Below are 25,448 nucleotides of genomic sequence, written 5' to 3' on the forward strand. Positions count from 1 at the left end.
GTTTCCTTAGTCACCTGGATTAAATCCAGGGTTGTGTTTACTGTAGGGGGGATATTTGCTTGGCCAGGATGAGGGCTGGTGATGGATCCCCAAATACGGTGAACAGATTCCAGCCCTGCTATGTGGTCGGCTGCTGCTGCTGTTGTCTTTCATGGCATATTCCTTTGAGGCAGGAGTATCTGAAGGAGTCTGCAGTGAGGCGCTGCTCAATGAGCAATTTATATGTCCTCAACAAAGCTTCTTCTTTAGACCCCGAAGGCAGGTCTTAATTGTTAGACGTGATATCTCCACTCTCCCTCTCTGCTTTCTTTGACTGTTTTTTCTTCTCTCTCCTCCCACCCACCCTCCCTCCCTGCAGCTATTAGGAATTGGATTTGGAGCAGAACGATCCATTTAGTTTCTCTCCTCCGTTTCTATCCCTCTCTCCCTGCTTCCACACCTCCTCTGTAGGTTTCTCTCATCAAAGCCCAGGCTTAATCTGTCTATTTTTACCTCAAGGAATGAAAGCAAGGGATGAGGTAATGCTTTTGCTGTCCATCAGGTGGGCAGTGGTGCATGAGCTCTCTGGTGTACATAGCATACGGAGCTAGTGCCACCACGTGGACCGAGATGAGAAGAGGTCTTACGAAAGCAATAGGATGAGCATGAACAGAACTGCCTTTTCATTAACTCGCTAATAATGATCAAAAGAAAAACACAGAGAACGTGACAACAGATAAAGATGGACAAAAATCCACTGATGATAGCTTTAAGGTAAGTGTGACCCACTGCATTGATTCATACAAACACTGTCAGGCAGTTTTAGAGAACTCAAAGCATCTTAAGATACAACTATAAAAGCAGAGCTCCCCCTAGTGGGTACACACAGTAAGTGACTATGACAAAACAGAAGGTTGTATTTGTAAAATAAAAAGCAGAAAACTTTGATTTCTGCTTTGAATTTTAAAACATAATGGAAACTAGGCATAAGGCATGAAATGTGACCATCACAGATCAACTTTCAAACTGCAGAAAAACAAACCAAAAAAAAAAAGAAAAAAAAAAAAAAGAGAGAGATAGATGCGTGAAAGCGAAGACATGTTATTTATCAAGTTTTTAAAGATATGTTCATCCAAATACCGAGCAGTCGTCCTTTGCAGTGTTTTATGAACTGTTTAACGCAGAGGTGGAGAAATTGTTTTGCTCATCATATAACTGTAGGTTCATGCACAAACAAAAGTATGACGGTAGTTGCAGGCAGCAGTCTAACATCTGGGCCCACATTCATTAAGACTCTCGGAGCAGGAAATCAGACAGCTGTCACGCTGGCACCTCTTTAGTCGTGCTTTTGAAAATCAGGAGTGAAAGCACTGAGGGAGTGTTTTAACTTCAGTCTGGGTAAATGCAGACATTTCATCCAGATTTTCACTAATAACTAAAACTCCACATGAAAAATCATCTGAAATGTCATTTAAAGCTGAGAATTGTCAGTATTTTCAATCATGCTCTAATTTGTATATAGTTTTTCTCTTATGAGGAACCTTTTGGATTCTAATCTCTAAGAGCAGTTTTTGAACCCGAGAGTACTCTGAAAACTTTTTTATTGTGGAGGAAAAAAAGAAAAACAGATAATCCTGCTATTTACTAGTAGAACGCATCCAATCCTGCTGTCAGGAGAGCAGGCAAGAGCCGATGCATTGTGGAAGTTTCCATGTTATTTCTGCTGGGGAGAGAATCACTGAAGAGGCCCCTGCAATCTAAACACAGCACAAAAACCCCAGTGGTGAGGCCCAACGAGGAGGAGGAGGAGGAGAACGATGCTGGTGCTACAGCTCAGAAACCACAGCTGTTATCTCTGACTTTGCATAAAGCAGACACCTAAATGAACAAGCTTGTTGTTGAATGTGTGGTGAGATGCAGTAACACCCTCAAAGGTACTTGTACAGTAAGCAACACAGTCTGGACATTGTAATGCAAATGGTTATGCAAATGTACTGCAATATGCTGGTGACGTGTGAAACTTTAATGGCAGTAATCTGGGAATATAAACACATAAATATGGGCCGAGATGCAAAGTGTCAACACGACAGCAGGTATTGTGCTAGTGTCCATTAGCCTGAGATAACAACAATGCTAACCTTCCAATACATAAGGATACATAAAATCCTCCTTTTTCAATCTGTTCTTTATAAACATATATATAAATATTTGTGGAGCACACAAAATGTATCTTAATATTATAGTGGGCATTAAAAATAAAGGAAGGCAAAGAAAGAAATAAAAAAATAAAAACATTATCTGGATCAGGAATTCATACTCTTCCTAAAAGTTTTGCCCTTTCTCTACCTGCACTTGAAGGCACCGTTGTGACAGCATTGATGGGGTCTGATAGAGAAGGTAAAAAAGTGGCTTGAGTCTGTGAGTTAGTCGTCTTTGCTGCGGCTCTGGCCGTTGCAGCTCGGAGATCGGCCTGTGCAGAAATCCCGTGGATGGTCTTTAAAGTGGAGGCAGTCCAGAGCAAAGTGTGGAAACTGCTGGATGTAATGAAGAAGATCATCTGGCAGAGATGGAGTGTGAGATTAAAACAAATGTTAACTTTACATTCTTAATAATCAAAACACTAAACTTAAATATAACATGTAATATGTGGCATCTAAACAGCATATGTAATTAGCTCTTTTGTTTAGCAGCATTAGCATAATTACTCTGATCATTCTAGATCATTAGAGATCGGACTGAAAGTGGCTATTTTGTGCAGATGGGTTGTTTTATGGTAAAAATAAAAAGGTTCTTTTATTGGACAAGAAAAGAATGCTCACAGAGGCTTTGACAGTTTCTAGAAAAGGCAGATGGTGGATGTAAAATCTCGTCTAACAGATGGTATTTATTTTCTTCAGTAAAGCCGAGAAGAAATCAAATGTGACGGTGACAGCACAGACGAAGTGGGGGACACACTGACAGATGCTGTCAATCATCTCTAACGTGGGCTCATTAGTACAATGGTCCTATAAATAATTTGACATCTCTGTCAATGTGTTAAAATGCTTAAAACATGTTACAAACAGAAACAGGGTCTTACCATAAGTGATCTTTCCTGTGTCGGGTCCGAGCGTTAAGCACACACTTGAAAGTCGCACTTCCTTCACTCCTAACATGATTTCCAAGATGCCGGCTAGCTCCTCCTCCAGGATTTCCCCGCTCTCCTCGCTCTCGTACATCTGCGAACCCGGCACGAAGCGTTAGCACAATGCTAGGAAACCTACGCTGGTACACCTGTTAAACTGGTTAATGAGCACAGGTTAATCATAGCGCAACAACTCCATGCATTTAAGCCTGTAGACACAGTCAAGGGGACCGGCTGGAATCAAACCAGCATGAGAATGAGGAAGAAGGGTGGCTGCTGGCTGCTGGTCCAGTCAGGCTGATCTGAGAATTTCAGATTAGCTTCCAGTCAAACCATCTCAAACTGGTTTCTTGAACTTGACAATGAGTTCTCTGTACTCAAATGGCCTCCACAGTCATCAGATCTCAATCCAATAGAAAACATGTTGTAATGTGGTGGAACAGGAGAGTCACACTGTGGATGTTCAGCTCACAAATCTGCATCATCATGTCACTATGGCCCAAAGTGTCTGTGGAATGGTTCCAGCACCCTGTTAAATCTATGCTATAAGGCATCTCTCAGGGTGAAAGCTGATACTAGCAAGGTGTACTTGCTCAGCTGTTGGTCAGTGTATGTTAAACCGGAGTAAGCAGTATAAAAACTTACCTTAAAGGCCAGTTTGAGGGTTTCCATGGACTTTGTGGGTCGACGAACGGTCGACAGAGCGATAACGTAGCGCCTGACGTCTATCTGTCCATCTCCATGCTGGGAACAAAAACACCTCGGTGAACAAAAGGAGCAGGATAAGCCCCACACTTACAGCACAAGTATCCATTGATCTGACCATGTTATCGATTGAAATGGAGGACTGTGGTGTACATATGAAGTCTCTAGTATATTCACCTACTAAGCACTAACCCTGATTTTAACTTTGTGGCAGTGTCATAGCTCCTATATAGACAAGGTTTCAAACTAAACATAGACCACTTTTAGCCCAAGCACTTTAATTATTTAATTTATTTAAATATAACATGTTTGTTGTGAGGCCATGGTCCTCAACCGGAAAAGGGTGAAGTGCCCACTCCGGGTCGGGGATGAGTTCCTGCCCCAAGTGGAGGAGTTTAAGTATCTCGGGGTCTTGTTCACGAGTGACGGGAGACGGGAGCAGGAGATCGACAGACGTATTGGTGCGGTGGCCGCAGTGATGCGGACGCTGTTGTGGTGATGAGAGAGCTGAGTATAAAAGCGAAGCTCTCAATTTACCAGTCGATCTGCGTCCCTACCCTCACCTATGGTCACGAGCTGCGGGTAGTGACCGAAAGAACGAGATCGCGAATACAAGCGGTGGAAATGGGCTTCCTCCGAAGGTTGACTGGCCTCTCCCTTTGAGATAGGGTGAGAAGTTCAGCCATTCAGCCGCTGCTCCTCCACATCGACAGGAGTCAGTTGAGGTGGTTCAGACATCTGACAAGGATGCCTCCTGGGCGCCTCCTGGGTGAGGTGTTCTGGGCACGTCCCACCACGAGGAGGCCCCGGGGCAGACCCAGGACACGCTGGAGAGATTATATCTCGCAACTGGCCTGGAAACGCTTTGATATTCCCCCGGACAAGCTGGAGGAGGTGGCTGGGGAGAGAGGGGTCTGGGCTTCTTTGTTTGGGCTGCTGCCCCTGTGACCCGGCCCCGGATAAGCAGAAGAAAATGGGTGGATGGATGGATGGACGTTTGTTGAGAGGTCAGCATAGACAGAATCTACCCAGCTAACTATCAAGCCCAACCAATTAAAGTATTTTATCAATATCAAATTATTTTTATTATTTTAAAGAGGCTATGATGGTATTTGACTGCATTTAGGACTAGATAGCCACACAAAGTTCAGTCTACATACAGAGACGCCCAATTTTTAAATTTAAAGTGGACTCATTACAATTTTCCAGCTGCATATTTTTATTCCTGAAGAATTTTACTAGAGAAGCTTTGGATGACTCATAGCTCATAATAATCCTTATTTAGCTTATACTGAGCCTGTGACATAACACTGTTTCGGTTGCCTTTCCCCTTCCTTTAAATTAGCTTCTTTATGGTTGGCTGCTTCTTACAAACAGATGAAGCTGCTGAGCTCACAACTAGCAAGAAAAACATCTATTTGTTGATGCCTGTGGACCATCACAATGCCTAATGTTCATGCCTCCATATTAACGTCAGACTGTAACTGTGTGATTGTTCACACAGTACAGAGAAAACCATCTAGTCTTAATTTAAGGATTCAGCTCATGAAATTGGTTTTTTTTTTTGTTTGTTTTGTTTTTTAAGGAGTTTCTGAAAAATTGTCGCTCCTTTGAGCACCTTGTAAAACCCTCTGTTTATTATTAGATTTATGTATCAGGATGCCACAAAGAAAAGCACTGTTCCAACTGTGGCTCACTATTAGAAATGTATCTTTTACATTTTTAGGATACATACAGGCAGAGTTAAACCACACAAAGCTTGTGTTGTGTTACCGATAAAGTGGAATATTAAAGGCAGCAGATCTGGTTTTAAACTATGCTCATTTTAAATGGTCACAACACTAAAAACAGATTCAATGACAAAAATCTAAAACTCTACAACTAGTTTCTATCAAAAATGCAGGAGAAGAAAACTTTGCAATTTCTTCCAAAAGCCTCCAAACTTCCAAACATTCTCCTCATATCCTAAACATTCCTCTGTGGCCCATCAGTCCTGCCCAAAATGCCTCGCCGCTTCCCTTCACCCTGCAAACACATTAACTCTGAAGTAAAATTCATTGACTTTACCTTTTTTTATTCTCTGCTATGAGAACTTTATTTTATTTTATTGTGATTTTCGTGAATTTGAAACAAATTTTAAGAATTTTATCGTTTTTATATTTTGCAGAAAGAAACAAAAGAACAGATTTTTATGTATTTTTCTGTAAAGCTCATTTTATAACTTTGTGTGATTATTTGAGCATTGCTGGATCTTTTTAAAAAAACATTTTTTTATCAACTTTTCTTAACATTAAATACACGTTTATACATTTCCCTTTGCTATATCTTGTGCTTCCTTCATGTTTACCTCATCAAAGAAGCTGTGAACTTCTTTAAGTGTGTCTGTAACAGGGAGGTTGAGGAACTGGGCAAAGTCCTCCAAACCCAGTTTGTCTCCCTGGAGCTTCCTGGCTCTCCTGGCCTGCTCTTCAAGCACCCTGTCTGTTGTTGCTGCTCTCAGTCTGTTAGGACGAAGCAAAAAAAGGAAAAACCTCAAAGAAGCCAGATTAAATAAGAGTAAGTCATACTGGAAACAACACTAAAAAAAAGACAGTACAAAGTGTGGAGTTTCCTCAGCCTTTTTTAAAACAAATCCAGGGGGAAGAAAAAAAAAAAAAAAAAAAAAAAAAAAAAGGAGGTCCAACATGGTTATAATTATACTCGTAAATTGAAGTTCATTGGGGTTTTTTATTTTGGCTTTTGGTTTTGGTGTGTGTTTCCGCTCAGCCACCAATAGGTGGCAGTGTTTACACACTTTTCCCAAAGTGTTGACTCAGCACCCATCAACCAAGCAGTTTAACTAGTCGTTCCAGTCTCCCACCACTTACCCTAAACGACATGTTAGCTGGTTGAACTCTAGGAGGCTGCGATAATCATATATGCCCAGAGGGCCGCGCGATAGGCTGATCTCAATGTCATCAAAGGACAGGTCTTTGAGCGGCAGGTCCAACGCCCTACGAGGACAGAGAAAAAGTTTTGAGTCAAGAACATCCAAAGCAAGCGTGCGTTGATCATCGGACACTTACTTGGCCATGAGCTTTCTGACGTTGCTGGCGAACAGTGCGGGGTTTTCTTTCTCCTCGTTCGATGGACTGTAAACAGGCAAGTACTAAAGAGAGAGTTCAACTCAGTCTTGTTGTTGTGACACTGATCATACTGCTCGGCAACATAATAATGAATTGCAATAAGTCAGTTTGCTGACTTCTGTCATACGAAACCGCTCACCTCAATCTCAATGGAGTTATGAGGCTGACACAGAGTGAGCCACAAAATGTGAAACCTGGAAGACAGAACAAACAGCTTCATCTACACCCTGATGGAAACAAACAGCTTGTAACTTTAATAACACAGAGTGGGAGACTGTGTGTGTTGTTGTTTTGTGTATATTCTATGTAACCCTGGGAATGCGCTGGAGTCGATCACACCAGACGACGATGTTTGCTTTTAACCAGCCCGTTACACATGCACCTCTCTGCTCTGGTCGGCTAAAAAAAACAACAAAAAAAAACAGCACCTGGTCCCTTTTTTGGTGTGTTTTTTTTGCATGCTGTGCTTTTTTTAACGCTCCCTGATGGAACAAAAGTGTCCTGGACACACAGCCTCGTAGACATATTCCCAGCGTATTCCCACAGTGACTGTAAAGGTGTGTGAGAGAAAGAAACACTCACGCTCCGGGACCTTTCCACGTCCATGTAATGGTATCCTGTGGAGAGAGAACCAAACACCCCATGAAGCAGTTTTATACAAATCCACAAACTCTTTATGTATCCATAATCACTGTGAGGCACACTTATTACAGTGAAACATAGCAGAGATCCTAGCCTGTATAGAAAAACCACCTGTTGGTTTGCAGAATATTGTTTTTGAAGCCTCAACTTTGCTTTGTGAAAGCAAAACACCTCACTTTCTATTTTATAAGATGGAAATAGTCTAATATATTGTTCAAGGCAAGGGTCATGGCCATCACATTTAAAAGTCAGACACAATGTAGGCTGCGATTCAAAATTGCATTAACCAATAGCGACGCTCCCCTGAAGGAAGGACGACTGAAATAAAGCTGTGGACCCTCCCCTCACCCCCAACCGAGAGAAGAATAAAAAATAAAAAAAAAACACAAAACATAAAACCCCCTTAATTCCACAACACTTCCTGCGTGCTGCTATTCCACACTCAGTCTCATAACGTGAGAGCTGCCAAACATGACCTGACTTGACCTCGCATCAAAGAAGGCGGCCATCACTAAATTAACAAATGCAAAGAGACTGAATGGAAGCACATCTTGTGGTGCGCAGAGAAAAAACAAACTAAGAAGCAGTCACCCTGTCCTTTATTTTCACCTTCTCTGCCTCACTTAACCGTCTTGCGGTGCCACGGTGTCAAAGACGTCAGCGCAGTGAGTACACCGAGCACCACGGGAAACGGTGACAAAGGCTTTCGAGGGAATGAAAAGAAAAACGAGGTAACAGGAGCTGCATGTTTAATGAAAGAGCGGGGAGAGGTGCTGAGAGAGAGACATGACACCTCTGTGTGCATGTGTACATGCGCACGTATGTACGATGCGTGTGTGCGTGAGAGACAAACAAAGGATGAAATATCATCCCACTACAACATGAGCTCATTCAACACAAGAGGAACACACTAATGTGAAGGAAAGAACTCACTGCATCACAGGCGTGTCAGTGTGGGTGTGTACAGTGTACGTGGAGTCACTATAGACGTGACCTACGTCTAAAGCTGCAGGTATGGGAGGAGCCACAGAATAGGATCAAAAGGAAGAGGACAAGATTTATGGTGTATACCAGTTTGTTTGGGTAGCGTAGTATCACTGGCTGCACTGGGAGTCCTGGGATGAAAGCACCTGAGGAAGACAAGAGGAGGAGGAAGGTGATGAGAACAATCTGGTATTTTTGCTAAACGTGATCGATTGTCCCCAAACCCAGCTCAAAGCTTTTATTTGAATCCTACTTCTTTATCTTGTGTCAGGCATGTCACACGTCAAATTTATTTGTTTTTATAGAGTCAAAGTAACTGAGAAATTAGCAGTATTTGATGGAAAATGATGGGGAGGGGGTTTCCAAATAGATTTTATGAGTACAGAAAAAGAATAGAGTTGGACTGCATCAACTGGTTTAGTGAGTGATAAGATCATAACCTCAAAATAACATCGGGAACAGGGACAGAGCGTTTCCATTGAATTCTATTATATCTTGCTGATGATGGGCAGGCTGATAAAAGCTACATACAATATTTATCACTGGACAAAGACCTACTCAAGCTATTCAGTAACTTATGAATGGATTGCAAAGGGTTACAAATATTACACATGAGCATCAGGCTCAGTTTACCAACTTTGTGTGTCTGCTGTTTAATGCTGGCCACAGACCATACAATAGGTTTTTAGAGTTTTGATGGATAAAACATCTGCCTGATGCTGCTGTGAATGAAGCTGCTTATATCACAGCAAAACAGTGAACATGTAGCTCAAGCTGAAAGTCACCAAATCATCAAAACTGTCCTATAATCAGCTGGTGTAGATTTAAAACCGGGTTTTCTTTTTCCAAGATTCAAGAAAATGTTGCTAGAAAAAAAGAAATAGAAATGAGATATCTAATATATAACAAGTTCCTTGTACCCTGTAAATGAAACACATAAAGCTAACTACACAACAACCTGAAAAAATTACAGTAAGTAAGTAAAAGAAAACCAGACGCATGCATCATGAATCACCTAGCTCAGTGTGTATTTGAATAACAAGCCCTGGAGGCAGGGCGAGGAGGATTTTAATAGTTGTTTAATATCAGTGATGGAAAGGCTGATGGAGAGCTGGCATATTAACTAGAGTGTAAATCAACAAAGAGTCTCCGCCAACAAACACTGATGAGTGGCTGAGACCTGCATTTAAAATGAATAAAGTTATAATTAATCGGTTTTCTCGTGAGACTGTGAGAACGTGAAGAGGAGTGAAAGAGATCTGCAGCATCTGAATGATAATGACGAGACTATAGTAAGAGGACAGGCAGACAGATGAGGAAAGAAACGCTCTATTAAAAGACTGAAACGAGAAAAGGACATAACTGCAGTGTGCATTCACACACACAGGTGGCTTAAGCACATTAACACACACACACACAGTTTATCTGTTGAGCTGGGAGCCAGTGATGAGATGTAACAAGAGGAGACACATCCAGAGAGGACCGGTAACACATCGCACAATGATCTAACCAGACACACACACAGTGAGTGAAAGCAGGACAGAGTGTGACCCACAAGGCTCACTGCGAATGGCCGAATTATGGACTGGAAGCAAGGGGATTAGACAGAGCAGGCAGGGAACAATGGCTGACAACGTCACACACACACACACACACACACACACACACACACACACACACGGGATGTGAGCAGAAATATAAAGAGATGAGTGCAACAGTTCTGTGTCCTGAAGCAAGTCACCGAACCTCCAGACTCACTGTGTCAAAAGAGAAATTCATTTAACCAGACATCTACACCTCCAGTTGGCAGCTATGGAGTCAGCCTCATTCATACATAATCGTTTACAAGTCCACGCACACTACGTGAAATGTATACTGAACAAAGCAAACAGACCAAGTGTCTCCATTAACAGACACACCCACTACTAAGAACTATAACCAAACACAGTCCTCAGGCAACAAAGGCAACAATGAACCTAATTGTCACAAATGTTTTAATGGGATAAATGAAGTTATTCATGTATTTGTTTGATCCTTTTAGAAAAGTAAAACATAAGGTGCGGGGGCCAGAATCCAATCTAGTCCACTAGACAGCTTTAGAAAATGTGAAGGAGCACATAGGTTTTGAACTTAGCTGTATTATCACCTCCACCCCCCAGTGCCATCCGTACTACAACATGAGCAATGAACTAATAGATAAACAATTACATGTTAAAAAAAAACAAAAAAAAAAAAAAACAACCAAACATTGGATTTTAGCAACTATTTGGGGTGTTTTGTTTTTGTTTTTTTTATCTACTAAAGTCCATCCATCCATCCATTCGCTTCCGCTTTTCCTTTTCAGGGTCGCGGGGGGCGCTGGAGCCTATCCCAGCTGTCATAGGGCGAGAGGCGGGGTACACCCTGGACAGGTCGCCAGTCTGTCGCAGGGCCAACACACAGAGACAGACAACCATTCGCACTCACATTCACTCGCACATTCACACCTAGTGGCAATTTAGAGTTTCCAATTAACCTATCCCCACAAACTGCATGTCTTTGGACAGTGGGAGGAAGCCGGAGTACCCGGAGGTAACCCACGCAAACACGGGGAGAACATGCAAACTCCACACAGAAAGACCCCGGCCTGATGTTGGAATTGAACTCAGGACCTTCTTGCTGTGCGGCAACAGTGCTAACCGCCGTGCCACCGTGCTGCATTTTAATGTTTACTTTAAAAAAAAAAAAGAAAGAAAAGATATTTTTCTGTGAATTAACGACAACTTTCTATTTTGTGATTACACGATAGTCTGCGCAGTGAACTACCTGAACCTTTTCTGAAATTTTACACATTAAATCATGTAGTCTCACCGGTCGGTCCCACTTACGCTCAAAGTCGGCTGTAGGTAAAATGAGTTTACTCGACTACGCTGCTTGCAACTAGTCGGTTAGTCTGTTGTTTGGAAGTTGTGCAAAAGGGGAAGATGGTGTATGTGGCGGGGTATGGTCTGTGGTGCCATGCCCGCCATGATTCATTTAAAGTAGTGCCAAAACCCAGCAGGCGGCATGGCGGAACTGCAGCCGGCGGTGTCACGCTGCCAGCAGGAAGAACTCCCGGACCGGATCGAACGTGGGAGGCAGAGGATTGAAAATCTGGCAGCTCTGATCGGGTTCTGGCCAGCACCGCTGCCACCCCCACCGGCATTCCCCGATAGCGAGGGAGTGGAGGAGGTCCAGACTGTTCTGGCGCCCATCCTGACCTCCAGGGTGAGGCCAGGCAGGATGCAGCCAGCCACCGCGCCCATACCCACTCCATGGGTGGGAGTGGCTGCTGCCAGGCAGGGGCCTACACCCGTTCCTGCTCCCCAAAGGAGGGCCTCTGAGCAACCGCCGGGCCCACGCACCTGCCCAGCCATAGGTGGAGGACGAGGTGTGTGAGAGATCGGCGCAGCCAGAGATGGAGGTTGAGGCGCCTGCCAAGCTGGAGATGGAGATCGAGGCGCGCGAGGCTCCTGCCAAACCAGAGGTCCACATGCTGTCCGGACCGGCCTCACTTCCACCAGAGGCTGGCGCATTGTGTGATCCTGTGCAGCAGCCGCCCGCCAAGCTGCTGGTCCCCAGACCCACCTCGTCACCAGCCCCACTGGATACGTGGGTGGTCACCTGAATGGACACCTCCCGGTAGCTGGACCAGGGGTGCCGACGGTCAGGGCTGATTCGACCAGATGGCTCCCCGGCCTCAGTTGGGCGATGCGGGTATGTAGCGGGGCGTGGTCTGCAGTGCTGCTACAGGGAAGGCGGACACACCTGAGCGGCATCCGCAATCACGCCTCACTGGCTTAAAAGTCTGGTTGTTGTTACTGGTGTGTGTTAAGCTGGTGGCTGGAAAGCCGCAGCCTAACACTGCAGTGTTACAGCACCAACAACTGTGGAAATAAACGTAGATGCTAAAATGCAAGCAAACATGAACGGGTCTGCCGTGGTTCATTTACAGTGCAATAGTGAGCCTTTTACCATCGAGTGAAAATTTCTGACTTGATGGTGGGTCTAGATGGAAATGAATGAGATTTTATCAAGGTAGTTTGCATGCATGACGAGTTCAGAGCAGTTTTATTGAGAACCAGTAAGAATAAACACACAAAAGACTATCTTTACAGTCAGGCCAAAGCAGGAAGTGGACTGAATACATACCAGCCTTGAATAAGATTAGACCCGACCTGTTGGTGCAGGTCCCCTCCGGGAATATCATGATCTGCAACAGACACAAATCGCTCTTCATTTCTTGTTTGAATTTGCTCTCGCTTTTAATTTATCACCTTTAAATTCCCGGGTGTCAGCTGAGATCAGATCTCTGTGCCCTTATGCGTATATGCATGTAGTTTACCTGAGGCCACTTCCCTCCAGAGCACGCTCTCCGCCTGATTTCCTCGACAGTTTTTCGTCTCGAGTCTTGGTCTGACCGAAACACGAACACTGGCCTGATGTAGCTGATCAAAGCTGGGAGAGGATGATGAAGAAGTGGATTTTGGAAGTAAGCCACAACAAGTGAATTAATGTTCAAAACACTGAATAAAAGAAAACTGATGGAGAGTTGACTTAACAGAATGCACAGTCTTTGTCACACAGAAAGAAAGAAAGAAAGAAAATCTGGAGGCATCTATAGCTCAGCTAAATCTATTTAGTTACCTGTCTGAATGCATTCTGTTACATTGTGCATATGCTGTACATTATTATAGGAATTTCAGTAAATGTGCACTTACTGCCCCAGACTGGGATGCTCCTGCTTTCCAGTTTGGTGACTATGGAGCACATGGTCATAGTGACTGGGATGGCATCAAAGTAAGAAGAATGTGGTGCCACAGTGAGGATGGGCGCTTCAGAGGGTTCTACCCGTTGTCCCTTCACTTTGATCCAGTGGAAACCTCCGCAAAACCACATGGCTCGCATGATCGCTCTTAGACACAGGTCTATAAACCTGACGAAGGACACACAGACAGCTGCAGAGGGACGTTGCTAGCTGGCAGAGTTTTCAAGCGATGTTGAAATTTACACTTCCCGACACTTCACCCAATGCATGAAACTATACATTTTTAGACATAAGTTGTAACGGCCGCCGTTTTCTTTGTGAGCATTTATTACACGACGTGCTGCGGGGAAAAGCCTGTTCTAACGTTTGACTCTAAGGTTTATGTTTTAGCACCTGGCAGCTCTTTTTTTTACTTCTCATCCGTAAATAATCGGCTCTTTCACGTGATTCACATGATCTTGAGTTTTATTGTGAAAGGTCTATGTGGAACATAAACAAGCGGACACGCGATGCTGTTACAGTCGTTGATGCTAACCACAACGCATAAAAACAGTCGCTTGTCCGTCCATAGTGTGGTTATATTAAAAAATATAAGAGAAAGAGAGAACTTTAAGAAATGAATATAGCCACTACAGTGACCATCAAAACGATGAAAAAAAAATATTGCCGTAAACAGTTTATTTTGCGACACCACGAAACAAACGATAGCGTAAAACGAAACGATAGATGTTTTTATATCCTCATCCGATATATATCGTTATATCGAACAGCCCTACACCACGGAAATACATGGATACATTCGAAGACTTTCAGGTGTTTGGACCAATGTTTTCTTTTCTGATCAAACCAGAAATCCACAGCTGTGCGTGTTCACAGAGCTTTCATTCTCACCTGCTGGACGTCACTACCTGACAAGTTTTACTGTCTTAAGAACACTGCAGAGGCCTTATTGACAGTATTTGGCTCCACACGAGTGTCCTCAGGTAGCCTCTGAATGCTGGACACTCGGAGACCTGTGTCTCTGAGTGGGAGACCAGAGATCACATTAACATGTGTGTCTCTGTATTAACAAACATGCCGTGTTGGCCCAGTTTATTTTTCTTATCAGTGCTGTGAGGAGACCATAAATAGCATTGCGTTTTCTGTTGTATAGTTCCTTTGCTGTTGGTGTTCTTGTTATTGATAAAAAGTGTTTGTTTGGGAGTTTTTTTTTCAAAATAGCTGATTTGCCAACACCTGCGAACAAATATAATTCTATAAAGTTGTTCTGTATAGTGTGTAACTGTTGATATAGAGCGTTATTAAATTTATTGCTAATGCAATGGTTGATATGACACTCATCATCAGACCCCTGCTATAGACATATTTATCTTCAGAATGTGAGTGAGTGGCTAAATCTGTTCATGTTTTTAGCAACAATTTTTATTAATCCGCAGTCTTTTTCACTAATGTTGTGTTTTCTGTGTTTTAAATACAACAATGGGCTCAATATTTTATTTTTTAGAGGTTGTCAGTAACGAAGAACCTGTAAAAATGACAGAGTGCTGCACTCTAATTATTCACACAACTAACATTTGTATAAAAGCATACCAGCTGATGTTATACTGAGCAGACAGTGGGCAACAGTCAGCATCTCAATTTATAATTATATATTGCAATACAATTTACAGGATGCTGAGATTTTCACACATTTCTGTCTAATCCCATAAGTCTTAGTAGCACATGGGTGCTTTCACACAAACCCACCTCCTCCACCACGACTGAGGCTCGATCGCAAACTCCGAACGTCCCAGAGAAGCCGTGAAGGCGAAGGGCCACGCCAGCAGCATGAGGAAAGAGACCAGCAGCAGCCGCACCGGAAAAACTGTAACTGACATGAGTCCTATCTGCAGGGACAAAACACACAGAGACACAAACAGTCACACTTCTGCTGCACTTCAACAACCTGCTGTTTACTGTAACATCCCTGCTGTGTTTTAGCCAACTGTCAAAAAAACAATAATTAGCATAGCATACATTCCTATACAGCTGAGAAACATGCTATTACATTTTACAGTGTCAACACTCCATCTGTGCCTTTAGCAGAACACAAAACCACATAATTAACACTAACTGTGCTTGTCTAATCGCGCTTTAAAGGCCCAACACACATCAGCGGTTTGCACTATCAACGCCGATTACCTAAAGCAAGAATAAAGGGAGGATATAGGCTTAATTGTGTTTGCATCTAAACAACGTTTATTTCAATATATTAACAGCAAATCATCCTAAAATATACTCTTATTCACACACAGCCCTTTCTAGTGCTGGTGTCGTTTGAAACCAGACTCTATGTAAAAGATCCCATTATTTGTGTGTTTTTGGGTGTGGCAAGCCCGTGACTCGCAATTTGCTACTGAATGAGTATACACGGCATCCTCAGGTTCTCAGTCAGATCCAGCGTTTGCTTATTACATCTTTGTTCCTACAAAAAACCTCAACTCCAACATCGCTAATATCAAAGCTTTAAAGAACAGCAGTCCCCAAATCAACCAATTGAACCATGCTGACTAAAGCCATCTTCTACTTGCAGTGAAGACTGAAGAATCATTCGGTATACAGGAGACTTCATGGTCGACTCAATGATGACAATGTGTCTAGATCGTGTGCTTTAAATCACCCCTCTCAGCTGGTGTGAGGTATTAGGTGTGCTGATATGCTGTGTTTGATCTAAACCAGTTGGTCTCATCTGTACAAGGACAAGGTTCCAGAAGTCTTGTGGTTTGTCCAGTTGCATCTTTACAAACCTGAGATGTGCTGACATGTTTGTTTTTTAACATGCTAACTGAGGCCTGTAGCCTGAGCACTCAACAGTCTGGTCTTTGAATGCGGTGGGATGTCCACTCCTGGAAAGGTTGTGCCGCACATCCTTTTTCTGACAAAACCCGTGAAAATTCTGTTTGTTCACCAGAGTTCATGACTACTAGGGCTGCCACGATTAGTCGACTAGTCACGATTACGTCGACTATCAAAATCGTCGACAACTGATTTAATAGTCGACGCGTCGTTTGAAGCTTTGTAAGATCACAAAAGACGCAGGAATAAGTGGCAGGATTTAAGAGTGTAATAACGGACTGAAACAGAAAATGGCAGCATTGCATGTACAAGGATGTCAGCTACCGTTAAACCCCGAAGAAGAAGAAGAAGCAGCAGCTGTGTCCCAGAATTCATAGCGCGGCCCAGCGCAGTTTCCAACAATGGCGGTAGCTAGTTAGTTTTAATGTTACTCTTATTATTCTTTCTGGGTCACAAAATAAACGTTTAACATATTTTCAGGCGAGAATGTAGCTGTGTAAACCTCAAATATCTGCTCAGTTTATCAGGACACCACATATTTTCAAAAGCGCTCCGACGTTTTCAGAGACGTCTATTACCCACTAGCTCGTTAGCGAGCCGGGGGCGAGGCTCACTAGAGCCGTGAGAACACCGGACTCCCCGCAAATCGTTTTCAAACCCACCGCTGTCTTTCGCTACTCAGGTTGAATATATATGAGTCACTTAGATAACTTAAAATGTTGTTGTTTGGCTTTTTTTTTTTAGTATTTTATTTGTTCCTGAGTAAATCAGTTTGTCTGAGATTAAAGTTATAGTTTTTACACAGCTGAATAAACGTCAAGCAGACAGCTGATTATCAGAAGTGTGAGATGCTCCAGAATATACTCCAGTGTCCTGTTATATTTTAGATAGCAAGGAGTTTATTAAACTTCACCGAAACAATCTGAAAACTTCATTAAAATTTAATAAACTATCATCTTGTCTTTATTTTTAGTTAGCACAGACCTTAAACACTTAAAGCTGTAAGCTAATGATAGTTATATAAGAGCAGATGCTGCTGGTGCAATAAGCTGTAGTTTTAAGTCTAATGGATGATGATCTGATTAGTCGACTAATCGCAAAAATAATCGGTGACTAGTCGACTATCAAAATAATCGTTTGTGGCAGCCCTAATGACTACACATCAAATCTCTGGGATTACTCATGAATTACCTTAAATAAGCCTCAGATCTGACAGTTGCTACTTCTATTGCCTAATGTTATGACCATAAAGGATTCTGTTAGTGTTTCTGTTTAGTAAAGGTCACTCGTGGTGAATGGATGACTCTCATTGGGTTTAGCCAACAAAAGTTCACATGTGTTGGGTTTAGTTCGCAATAATTTTACATAAATACGAAGGTAAAAAGGATAAAACTACAGGATGATAAGGATATAAATTGAGTTGACTGACCTGTCATGACTTCTCTTACTGTGTAATGACAAAGATTTGGCAAAGTCACGGCCTCAAGGGCAAATTCAAACTGTGTAACATTTAAAAGCTCCTTCGTTTTGCTCGTATGACCTCTATTTGATCCCTTCATTCTACACATTTATTGCGCTCCCCCTCTCATTGAGCTCCAAGCCTGCCTTACAGTGATCTACAATCATGCTTCTCGCGTATCCATCCATCAGTCTCTCACTCTCTATTCCAAGTCGCTCAGCTGTACCTTCATTTATCTTGCTGTTCTTCCTTTTATAGTTTTCCTCCTACTTTGCACTGGTGTGTTTTTTGTCACCCCTCAAGGGAGTCATATGTAACCTCCCCCTCCCCTCCTGCTCCATCTTTCTCTTCTTCCCTGTGTAGTTGTCTATCTGCAGGAACCCAGGTGCACTCTTCAGGGCTGCATTAATAAATAAACAGCAATGGGGGTGATTTATAATGCTCGAACGCCTCTCTCCACCCATCCGAGCTTGTGCGTCACCATCAGAGCTTAACAAGTCCATCTGGGAGGATCTGCTGACATTTTCTCAAGAGGTGGCATAAGAAAATGCAGGGGCGGGGCAGAGGGGTGCAATTTCCAGTGTTTTAGGAGAACGCCGGCTGATCCTTGACTAAAGATTTGAAATTTGCAGTAGAAATGCACTTCAAGAGCACTGAGCTCACTTACAGCACACAGAATAAAAGTGACTACAGATCAACAGATGTAGATTTTTTTTCTTATTGTACATTGACGCACAATTTGTTCAATATTGAACGTTTTAATCCTTCACCCACTAAAAAAAATGTATAAACAACTCAGATTAAAGCAGTCACTGAATTTCTTTGTCATGTCATAGTAACTGATGAGGTTGCTCTGTTGTACCTAATGCTAAAGAGATTCTAGGAATCTACAGTCTTGACACGCATACGTGTACATTCAATTCAATTCAATTTTATTTATATAGCGCCAAATCACAACAAAAGTCGCCTCAAGGCGCTATGTATAGTTGCGTTAACACTTTCAGGAGACATTTAAGGAATGTAGTGACTCAGTCTCTTACTTCTCACTACTTTCACTTTCTACACATATAAAGACAAAGCAAAACATCTGGCACGTACCTTAAATGTGACAAAAAAAACAAAAAACACACAGGGGTCTGGCCAGGCAGCAGAAAGTTAGCTCGATGTGATGGAACAGTATTCTCCCATAGGTGTTCACTTAGGTTAAGATCTGGTGAATGTGAAGGCTATAGCACATGATTCATGTCATTTCCATATTCATTGAACCAGTCAGTGACCTCTTATGCCCTGCAGTGACCTCTTATGCCCTATAGATCGGGGAAATGTCATCCCGGTAGAGACCACTGCCATCAAGATTGAACTGTTTTATTATTTCTGACCTAAAGTCCCTCGACCTCTGGCTCTATAGATGCACAGCTACAATATTTATTTCTGCTTGACATGTGGCAAAACGTGTCATTTGTAGGTGAAAACACAGAATTTGTAGTTATTGGCTCCCCTTTGTACAAAGAAATATTAAAAATTATTTTGAGACCATGTTCTACAGGTTGTGCTGCACGAATTGACATGCAGAGCTGCAGATGTGCACATTTTGTCTGCACCTCACAGCGTCACACTTTTAAAAGTTTCACTACTAGTGGTTGTTAGCAAGTATCTGCAGACTAGTGGCATCTGCAGCAATCTGATAGTCCCTAAATCAATCACAAGCAAGTTTTTGGTCTAGCACCCTCTTTGTGACCAACTTCACACAATAGCCAGAAACCCCAAGACACCACTTGAGGGGAATATGCAGTCTCAGGGCTCGGCCTCTGGGCCTGTGTGATTGAGGCCATAAGAGTGACTGATACTGGGATATCATGATGGGTGTTTCAATTTTTAGAGGTTCAACAAACCACCTATTTCAGAAAAAATAATCCTCATATAAATGGTAAACTTGATGACGATTACAACGGATCTAAATCCACTAAAATATTTTAACACTTCCGCTGACAAACCATTTTCCCAAGATACATTGCTCCCCTGTGTATTGTGGCTCACTACAGTTTTAACCCGTTAGGAAGGTAATTGCTCTTGGCTAATTGTTTTCATTGAGGCAGTGAATGCGTACCCAGGAAGCACTTAACCTGTCCTACCATTTGTCATATTTCGGCTGCCTGTGCAGCAGGAACTGAAGCCAGGCAGTAGCAGATCAAAGCCAAAAGAAACACAACTTTATACACACACGCACTGTTAAAGCCGTGTCTGGTATTAATCCCCATCCATTCGCCGGACATCGCAGCTCTGTTTAATGTCACAGGCATTTTGTTTGTGAGCTTGAGAGCTGGCAGCTGTTGGCCATTCAGTAATGCGTGACTCAGCTGGAATGAGCTTCATTTGCTGACCTGGTTGGTTTACGGTGCTGTGATCATGTTTGCTGGGAAGTTAGAAAAGACATACCAGGAAGAGCAGCACCAATCTACTGCCTATAGCAAACAGATTCATAAGCATTAAGCAACCATGCAGCCATATCTCTAGAAACAAAAGCACTGAGGAAGTTGCGTTTTGTCGCTTTCCTCGTTTTCCTTCAGGCAAAACGTGTATTTGTTTACACGAGCGTATAAACCCTTCACAGGTTCTGCAAGTGGAAAAGCGTCCCTCTGGAAGCAGAGCAGCAGGAGGTGTGAACCAGACACAGACACACACGGTCAAGTTTACCTTCGATGACCTGCTGCGGTCATATGGCACAGACACGCTTCCAACTTAAAGCACACGCCGACTGAAAAACTGACACACTCAGGCACTAATAAGAGGGGCCGGTGGAGTTAAAAGCTTTCAGCAAGCCAATGTCAAGTGGTTGATAATAAACACACACGGGCCTTTTTTTTTTTCAGTCATCTTATCTCGGTGGATTTGTTAATGGTTAGGCAGCAGTGAACCAATTTTCAGACCGTTGTATGTTTCGTTGAGCATGAAAGCAGACACCTCTGGGCCCTGGAGCTATGGGAGAGGTAACCTGAGGGGGTCGATCAGGGCTCTCTTCATGTTTTCACATAAACCTTTAACTAGATAAGATGATTTTCAGTTGATCAGTAACTTGTGTTTAGGACAATGGCATGCTGTCAGCAGACCCTAAATCACTTAAGTCAGAAAATCTGCTGAACCGCTTGATTAATGAGGAATCATTTCAGCCATACTGCTCTCCTCCAGCAGCGAGCCAACTGATGCAGGAATGAAGCCACAGCTGTCCTGTCTTTTCTACATTTCCATGCTTTAGAGCACATGCCTTATTTAAACTGTACTTTTCCCATCTTTGCTTTTCTTACTGCTGTGCAGGCTTTCACCACTCCGGCAGCCTAATGAGGACTATCTGAGTACACATTAAACTTGTTTAGCTGTCAGCTTGTTTAGCCGTCGGCTAAAACTCAAGCGTAAACACAGCCCAACTGTGTGTGCACTCAGTGAAAGGAAGCAGCTGGAAATGCAGAACTGTGGCCTAACAGAAGTGAAGTGTATGTTGGGCTGATTAGCATGTGTCACTGTGCCAGCTAATCAGGTCAATATGATAGTGCACAGGGTTTCGGTCTTGCAAGGTCTTCCCATCCACAATAGGCCTGTCATTAAACAAAACATTAAATAAACAAACAATGCAAATGTCTGATATGCAAAAGACGGTCAATTAAGATTCAAGACTGGCTTTACACACCCATCCAGGAAAATGTGAGGAAAGTGGCTGACTCCACAATGAACCCACAAAGCTTCAGATAACACCAACAATGCAGGAAATGGGTCTGCATGGCAGGTGCTGCTGTGTGGGTAAGACTGAACAGGTGCTGCTGTTTATCTCTGAGAAAATAGAGTTCATTCAAACGTTTTTTTTTTAAAAAGACAAAAAAGGAGCTCTTACTCTTGCATGATTTTCCTCAACACTGAATGAATTCACAGCATGTTTTTAAATCCGGTATGACACAACTTTTGCTTTTTAAAAAGGGGCACAGAAACTAGATTTGTCACCGCACGGTTTTTGTCCTTTTAACCTGTTTGTCGTCATTTCAGCTGAGTGTCGGACCTGAACCAGGAAACAACTTTTTTCCTAGACAGCCACACAGCATTATAACACTGCTGTCGGTTATTGAAACCCTATCCGTGTTCTGTGTTTTCCTCGTCCGTTTTTATTCCAGTCAACATTAACGAATAAGAGTCATGAAAAAACAGCGTCATTAAAGCGTCGGTAAAGTTTAGGAAAGTAGGAAAGTCACTAAACAAGCAGCACATTGTGGACGGAGGAATATGTCTATCTAACATCATCTTAGACAAACACAGTTTATAACTTGTTATTATCTTTACTGTCTTACCTTTATTTTTTCTGTCATGGTCAATTTGAGCTCGTGCACGAAGGGGTTTTTACCCCCTCCTGAAGGGCGACTGTTTGAAGGCTTCATGGTGAACGACCTAACCCGCAAATAATAAAAGAAAAATGGTGCCTCAGTGTGTCCTGTTACTCTTTCGCTGATTTTATTCTGCTGGAGAAGTCTTCCCCCTCAGTCTGTCACTCTGTCACGGACACCGATGATGCTGACTGGGTGGAAAGGTGTGCCGCTCACCTCATGCTTCAGATCAAGCCAGCTAGATGAAACCGGAAGAAGCGACTGTGTTTGTGTTCCCGTTGTGGGTTTCAAAATAAAACGAACGCAATTCCTCCTCATTGTATGACGCTAAAGTGAACAAAAAAAATTCATAAAACCGAACTGAGGTGAACACCATGCTATTTACCGCACATGAAAAAAAATCATTGCTTTTTTTTTTAGTCTTTTAAGCTGGAAGCTCACATCGAGCTTGTTATTTAAACCATCGTGTTGAAGCTTTTACTTTGAAAGCAACGACAGTGCAGGGCAATCAAATTTGACACATCTGCCTTCTTATAATCGGTCATCTATAACAGAAGACTCTGAGTTGGGCCAAAAAACCTCCGGTGATTGCAAAAATAATATATAAATATTTAAACTGTTGTAAATAGGCCTATAATCTGCCAAGCATATCTCACGTGAATGAAAACAGTATTTTTCTTTAAACCAGTCTCACATTTAAAAAAAAACGTGAGATCTCGTTAAGAGGACAGCATAAATTGCAACAAATATGACGAAATAGTTCTATAAAGATACTTAACTTAAAGGACTGAATTGATTATATCGTAGAAACAAACACAAAGAGTCATAAATATACTTGCAAAAACATGTAATTTCTTTATTTCATATATAACACTTTAATAAGGCTCCTTACCAATGTAACGAGAGATATTGCACGTTACCTCTACTAAAACTAATACACCAACATGATTTTGATTAGAGGAGTATTAAGAATCAAAGCCACTGCTTCTTTGAGGCCCACCAACATGTTCGCCAGATTACAGCAATCGAGCGGCTGTTACTTCAATAAAGAACTAAGAAATGAGTAGTATGATCTAGATGAAGTGATGTGCAAGTGATTGTAGCATATTAATTTATTTGGTCAGTTATCAAAATCAAATTGATAATCATAATCACAGTAGCGAAAGAAATCCAAGATCATCCTTTTCTAAGAACCTGAACCTGCTGTGGGGACGTTTGAAACCGTCACTTGCTGATGCTCGCACACCGCACGGTCTCACTAGCTGTGGAAGGCGCCTCTGAGATGCTTCGGGTGATTTGCCTTCAATGAAGTCCAGTAGGCGTTTGAAGTCCTGTTTCCTCTGTCTCTATTTGATCCACCCATCCATTTCTGCTGTCATTTATTTTCTACATGCCAGTAAATGCCCGTGTAAACAGACTCTGTTGATCTTCAAAGCCACAGATGGCTGATTTACATTGTATCCTGTGGCTGACGCTTTGCATTAAGACTCGTTTATTGACCCACAGAAATCACTAGCTGAGTCTGCCAGTTGAACTCAGACTTACCTATTTGACAACCTTCCACAGCTCACACAGAAACAAAGGAGACATTTAATCTGTGTTTCTTTGACCAAATGCTTCAGTGGAAAGCAATTGGACGGTCCCAAACACTGGATCAAATCTTCCTGCCGCGCTTTTGCGAAATTAGAAGTGTTCAAATAATATATGTGCATGTACACACGTTTTCCGAATCCCTGATCCTCCATCAGCAAATATTAACCTTTAGTTTATTCGAGCAAAGCCAGCGTACACTCAGTGTTTGTTGCCAAACATCTTTCAACCAGTTTGGTTTCTTCGGCACTTGGGACTGAGTATTGCAGTCAGTCAGAGCGTTTCATGGCCCTTTTTCTGACCTTTAGTAAACATACAGTGGCTGAGAATTTGCCCAAAGTTTTGAATGTGACTGGTTTTAAAAGTGACAGGGAGTTTGAAAAGCGACCGTCCATGATGCACACTTTGGCTCCCTCTTGTGGAAGAATGATGGAACTCAGCCTGATGTTGTTAGAAACTTCAGTTCCACCAAAGGTGCTCTGTTGGTTGAGATCTGGTGACTGTCGAAGCTGTTTGAGTACATTGAACTCACTGTTCTAGAAACCAGTTTGACATGATTTGAGCTTTGTAACATGGTGTGTTATGCTGCTGGAAGCAACCATAAAGGTCATAAGAGGAGCGACATTGCAGTAGATTGGTCATAATCTACCAGGATTGATCAAAATGCTTGAAAAAAAGGCATGAACATTTGCATAATGACAGATTTAAAAAAAAAAAACTTTTCCATTTAAAAACAAGACAAACAATTTTGATTGAAAATCAAAGTCTCCATCTTCTTCCTGTTATTGGCCGCCATAAAAAAAAAAAGTGCCTTAAATATTGCATATTTGTCCAAACAAATACATGAAATATCTACATCTTGCTCACACACAGCGCTCCGACCTCTGGACAGCCCTCGCAGCTGAATAACCAGCATTGTTTGGCAGAGATTTTGAACACTTGCAGTTTGTCGGATGCACTGTTTTATATTTTATGTGTAAAGGCTGGGATGTGTGTAACGGATTTTAGTCCTTTGAAACATTTGTATTTGTCTTTTGGGGGGTGCTAAATGTCAGTAAGTGTAACCATAAATGGGTTTTCAATGCCCCTGTAGGTGTTAACTGGTTAATTCTATTGCATTTAAAAAATAAATGATGATTTTAAATTGTATTCATAAAAATAAACCATGTTATCAGTAAGTGTATGCTGTGCAGTGTTCATTTTGTGTTTTTGTTTTAGATATTTTTTAAAAGAAGACGGTGGTGGAAGTTTTGGTCAGTTCATTTGGGTCCTGATTTTAAAGAGCATAGAAAAACCTAGTACACAGATCTTCCCGTTTTTTTTTCTTTTTGTTTGTATTTTTAATGATTTTTACATAATGCACTGCACTAGGTGGGTTGTGGTATTTATACTTAAGAGTCCAAGAAAACATCTCTTTACACCGTCACTGCCAGCCAGAACCAGGGTGGAGCCATAGTTTTATTTTGTTTATGTTGAATTCTGACCCCACTATCCAAATGTTGCAGAAGAAATGGAGACTAACCAGACTTGGCAACATTTCAACACAATCTTCTGTTGTCTCATTTTCATGATTCTATGTGAACTGTAGTCTCAGTTTTCTGTTCTTAGATGAGGAATGGCACTTGATGTGGGCTTCTGCTGCTGTAGCCCATCTAGCTCAAGGTCAGACTTTACTGTGTATTTAAAAATGCTCTCCTGTACGGGTGTGTTATCCTACTATTAGAGGTCTGACCCTCTCTGTTGACCTCTGGCATCAGCAAAGCATTTTCACCCTGCTGCTCACTGGATATTTTGTCTTTTTTCATTCTCTGTGAACCCTAGTAAGGGAAATTGCTAGTGGACCGCAGTTTCTGAA

General features: G+C 42.2%; 1 protein-coding gene across 1 annotated transcript; it reads right to left on the reverse strand.

The window, feature by feature from the left end:
- Positions 1 to 1,981: 1,981 nt before the first annotated feature.
- lpcat1 (lysophosphatidylcholine acyltransferase 1) lies at positions 1,982 to 22,264 on the reverse strand. The gene is made up of 14 exons (XM_026156907.1): positions 21,971 to 22,264; positions 15,092 to 15,231; positions 13,299 to 13,513; positions 12,923 to 13,035; positions 12,730 to 12,790; positions 8,647 to 8,705; positions 7,516 to 7,550; positions 7,073 to 7,127; positions 6,874 to 6,956; positions 6,676 to 6,801; positions 6,156 to 6,309; positions 3,749 to 3,847; positions 3,059 to 3,197; positions 1,982 to 2,536 (listed from the first exon to the last, which is right to left on the reverse strand). Exons 1-14 carry the CDS (start codon positions 22,055 to 22,057, stop codon positions 2,403 to 2,405), a joined length of 1,500 nt encoding a protein of 499 aa, XP_026012692.1. The 5' UTR covers positions 22,058 to 22,264; the 3' UTR covers positions 1,982 to 2,402.
- Between the last annotated feature and the right edge of the window lie 3,184 nt (positions 22,265 to 25,448).

Source organism: Astatotilapia calliptera, chromosome 22 (assembly GCF_900246225.1).
Source record: "Astatotilapia calliptera chromosome 22, fAstCal1.2, whole genome shotgun sequence".
Lineage (NCBI taxonomy): Eukaryota > Metazoa > Chordata > Actinopteri > Cichliformes > Cichlidae > Astatotilapia > Astatotilapia calliptera.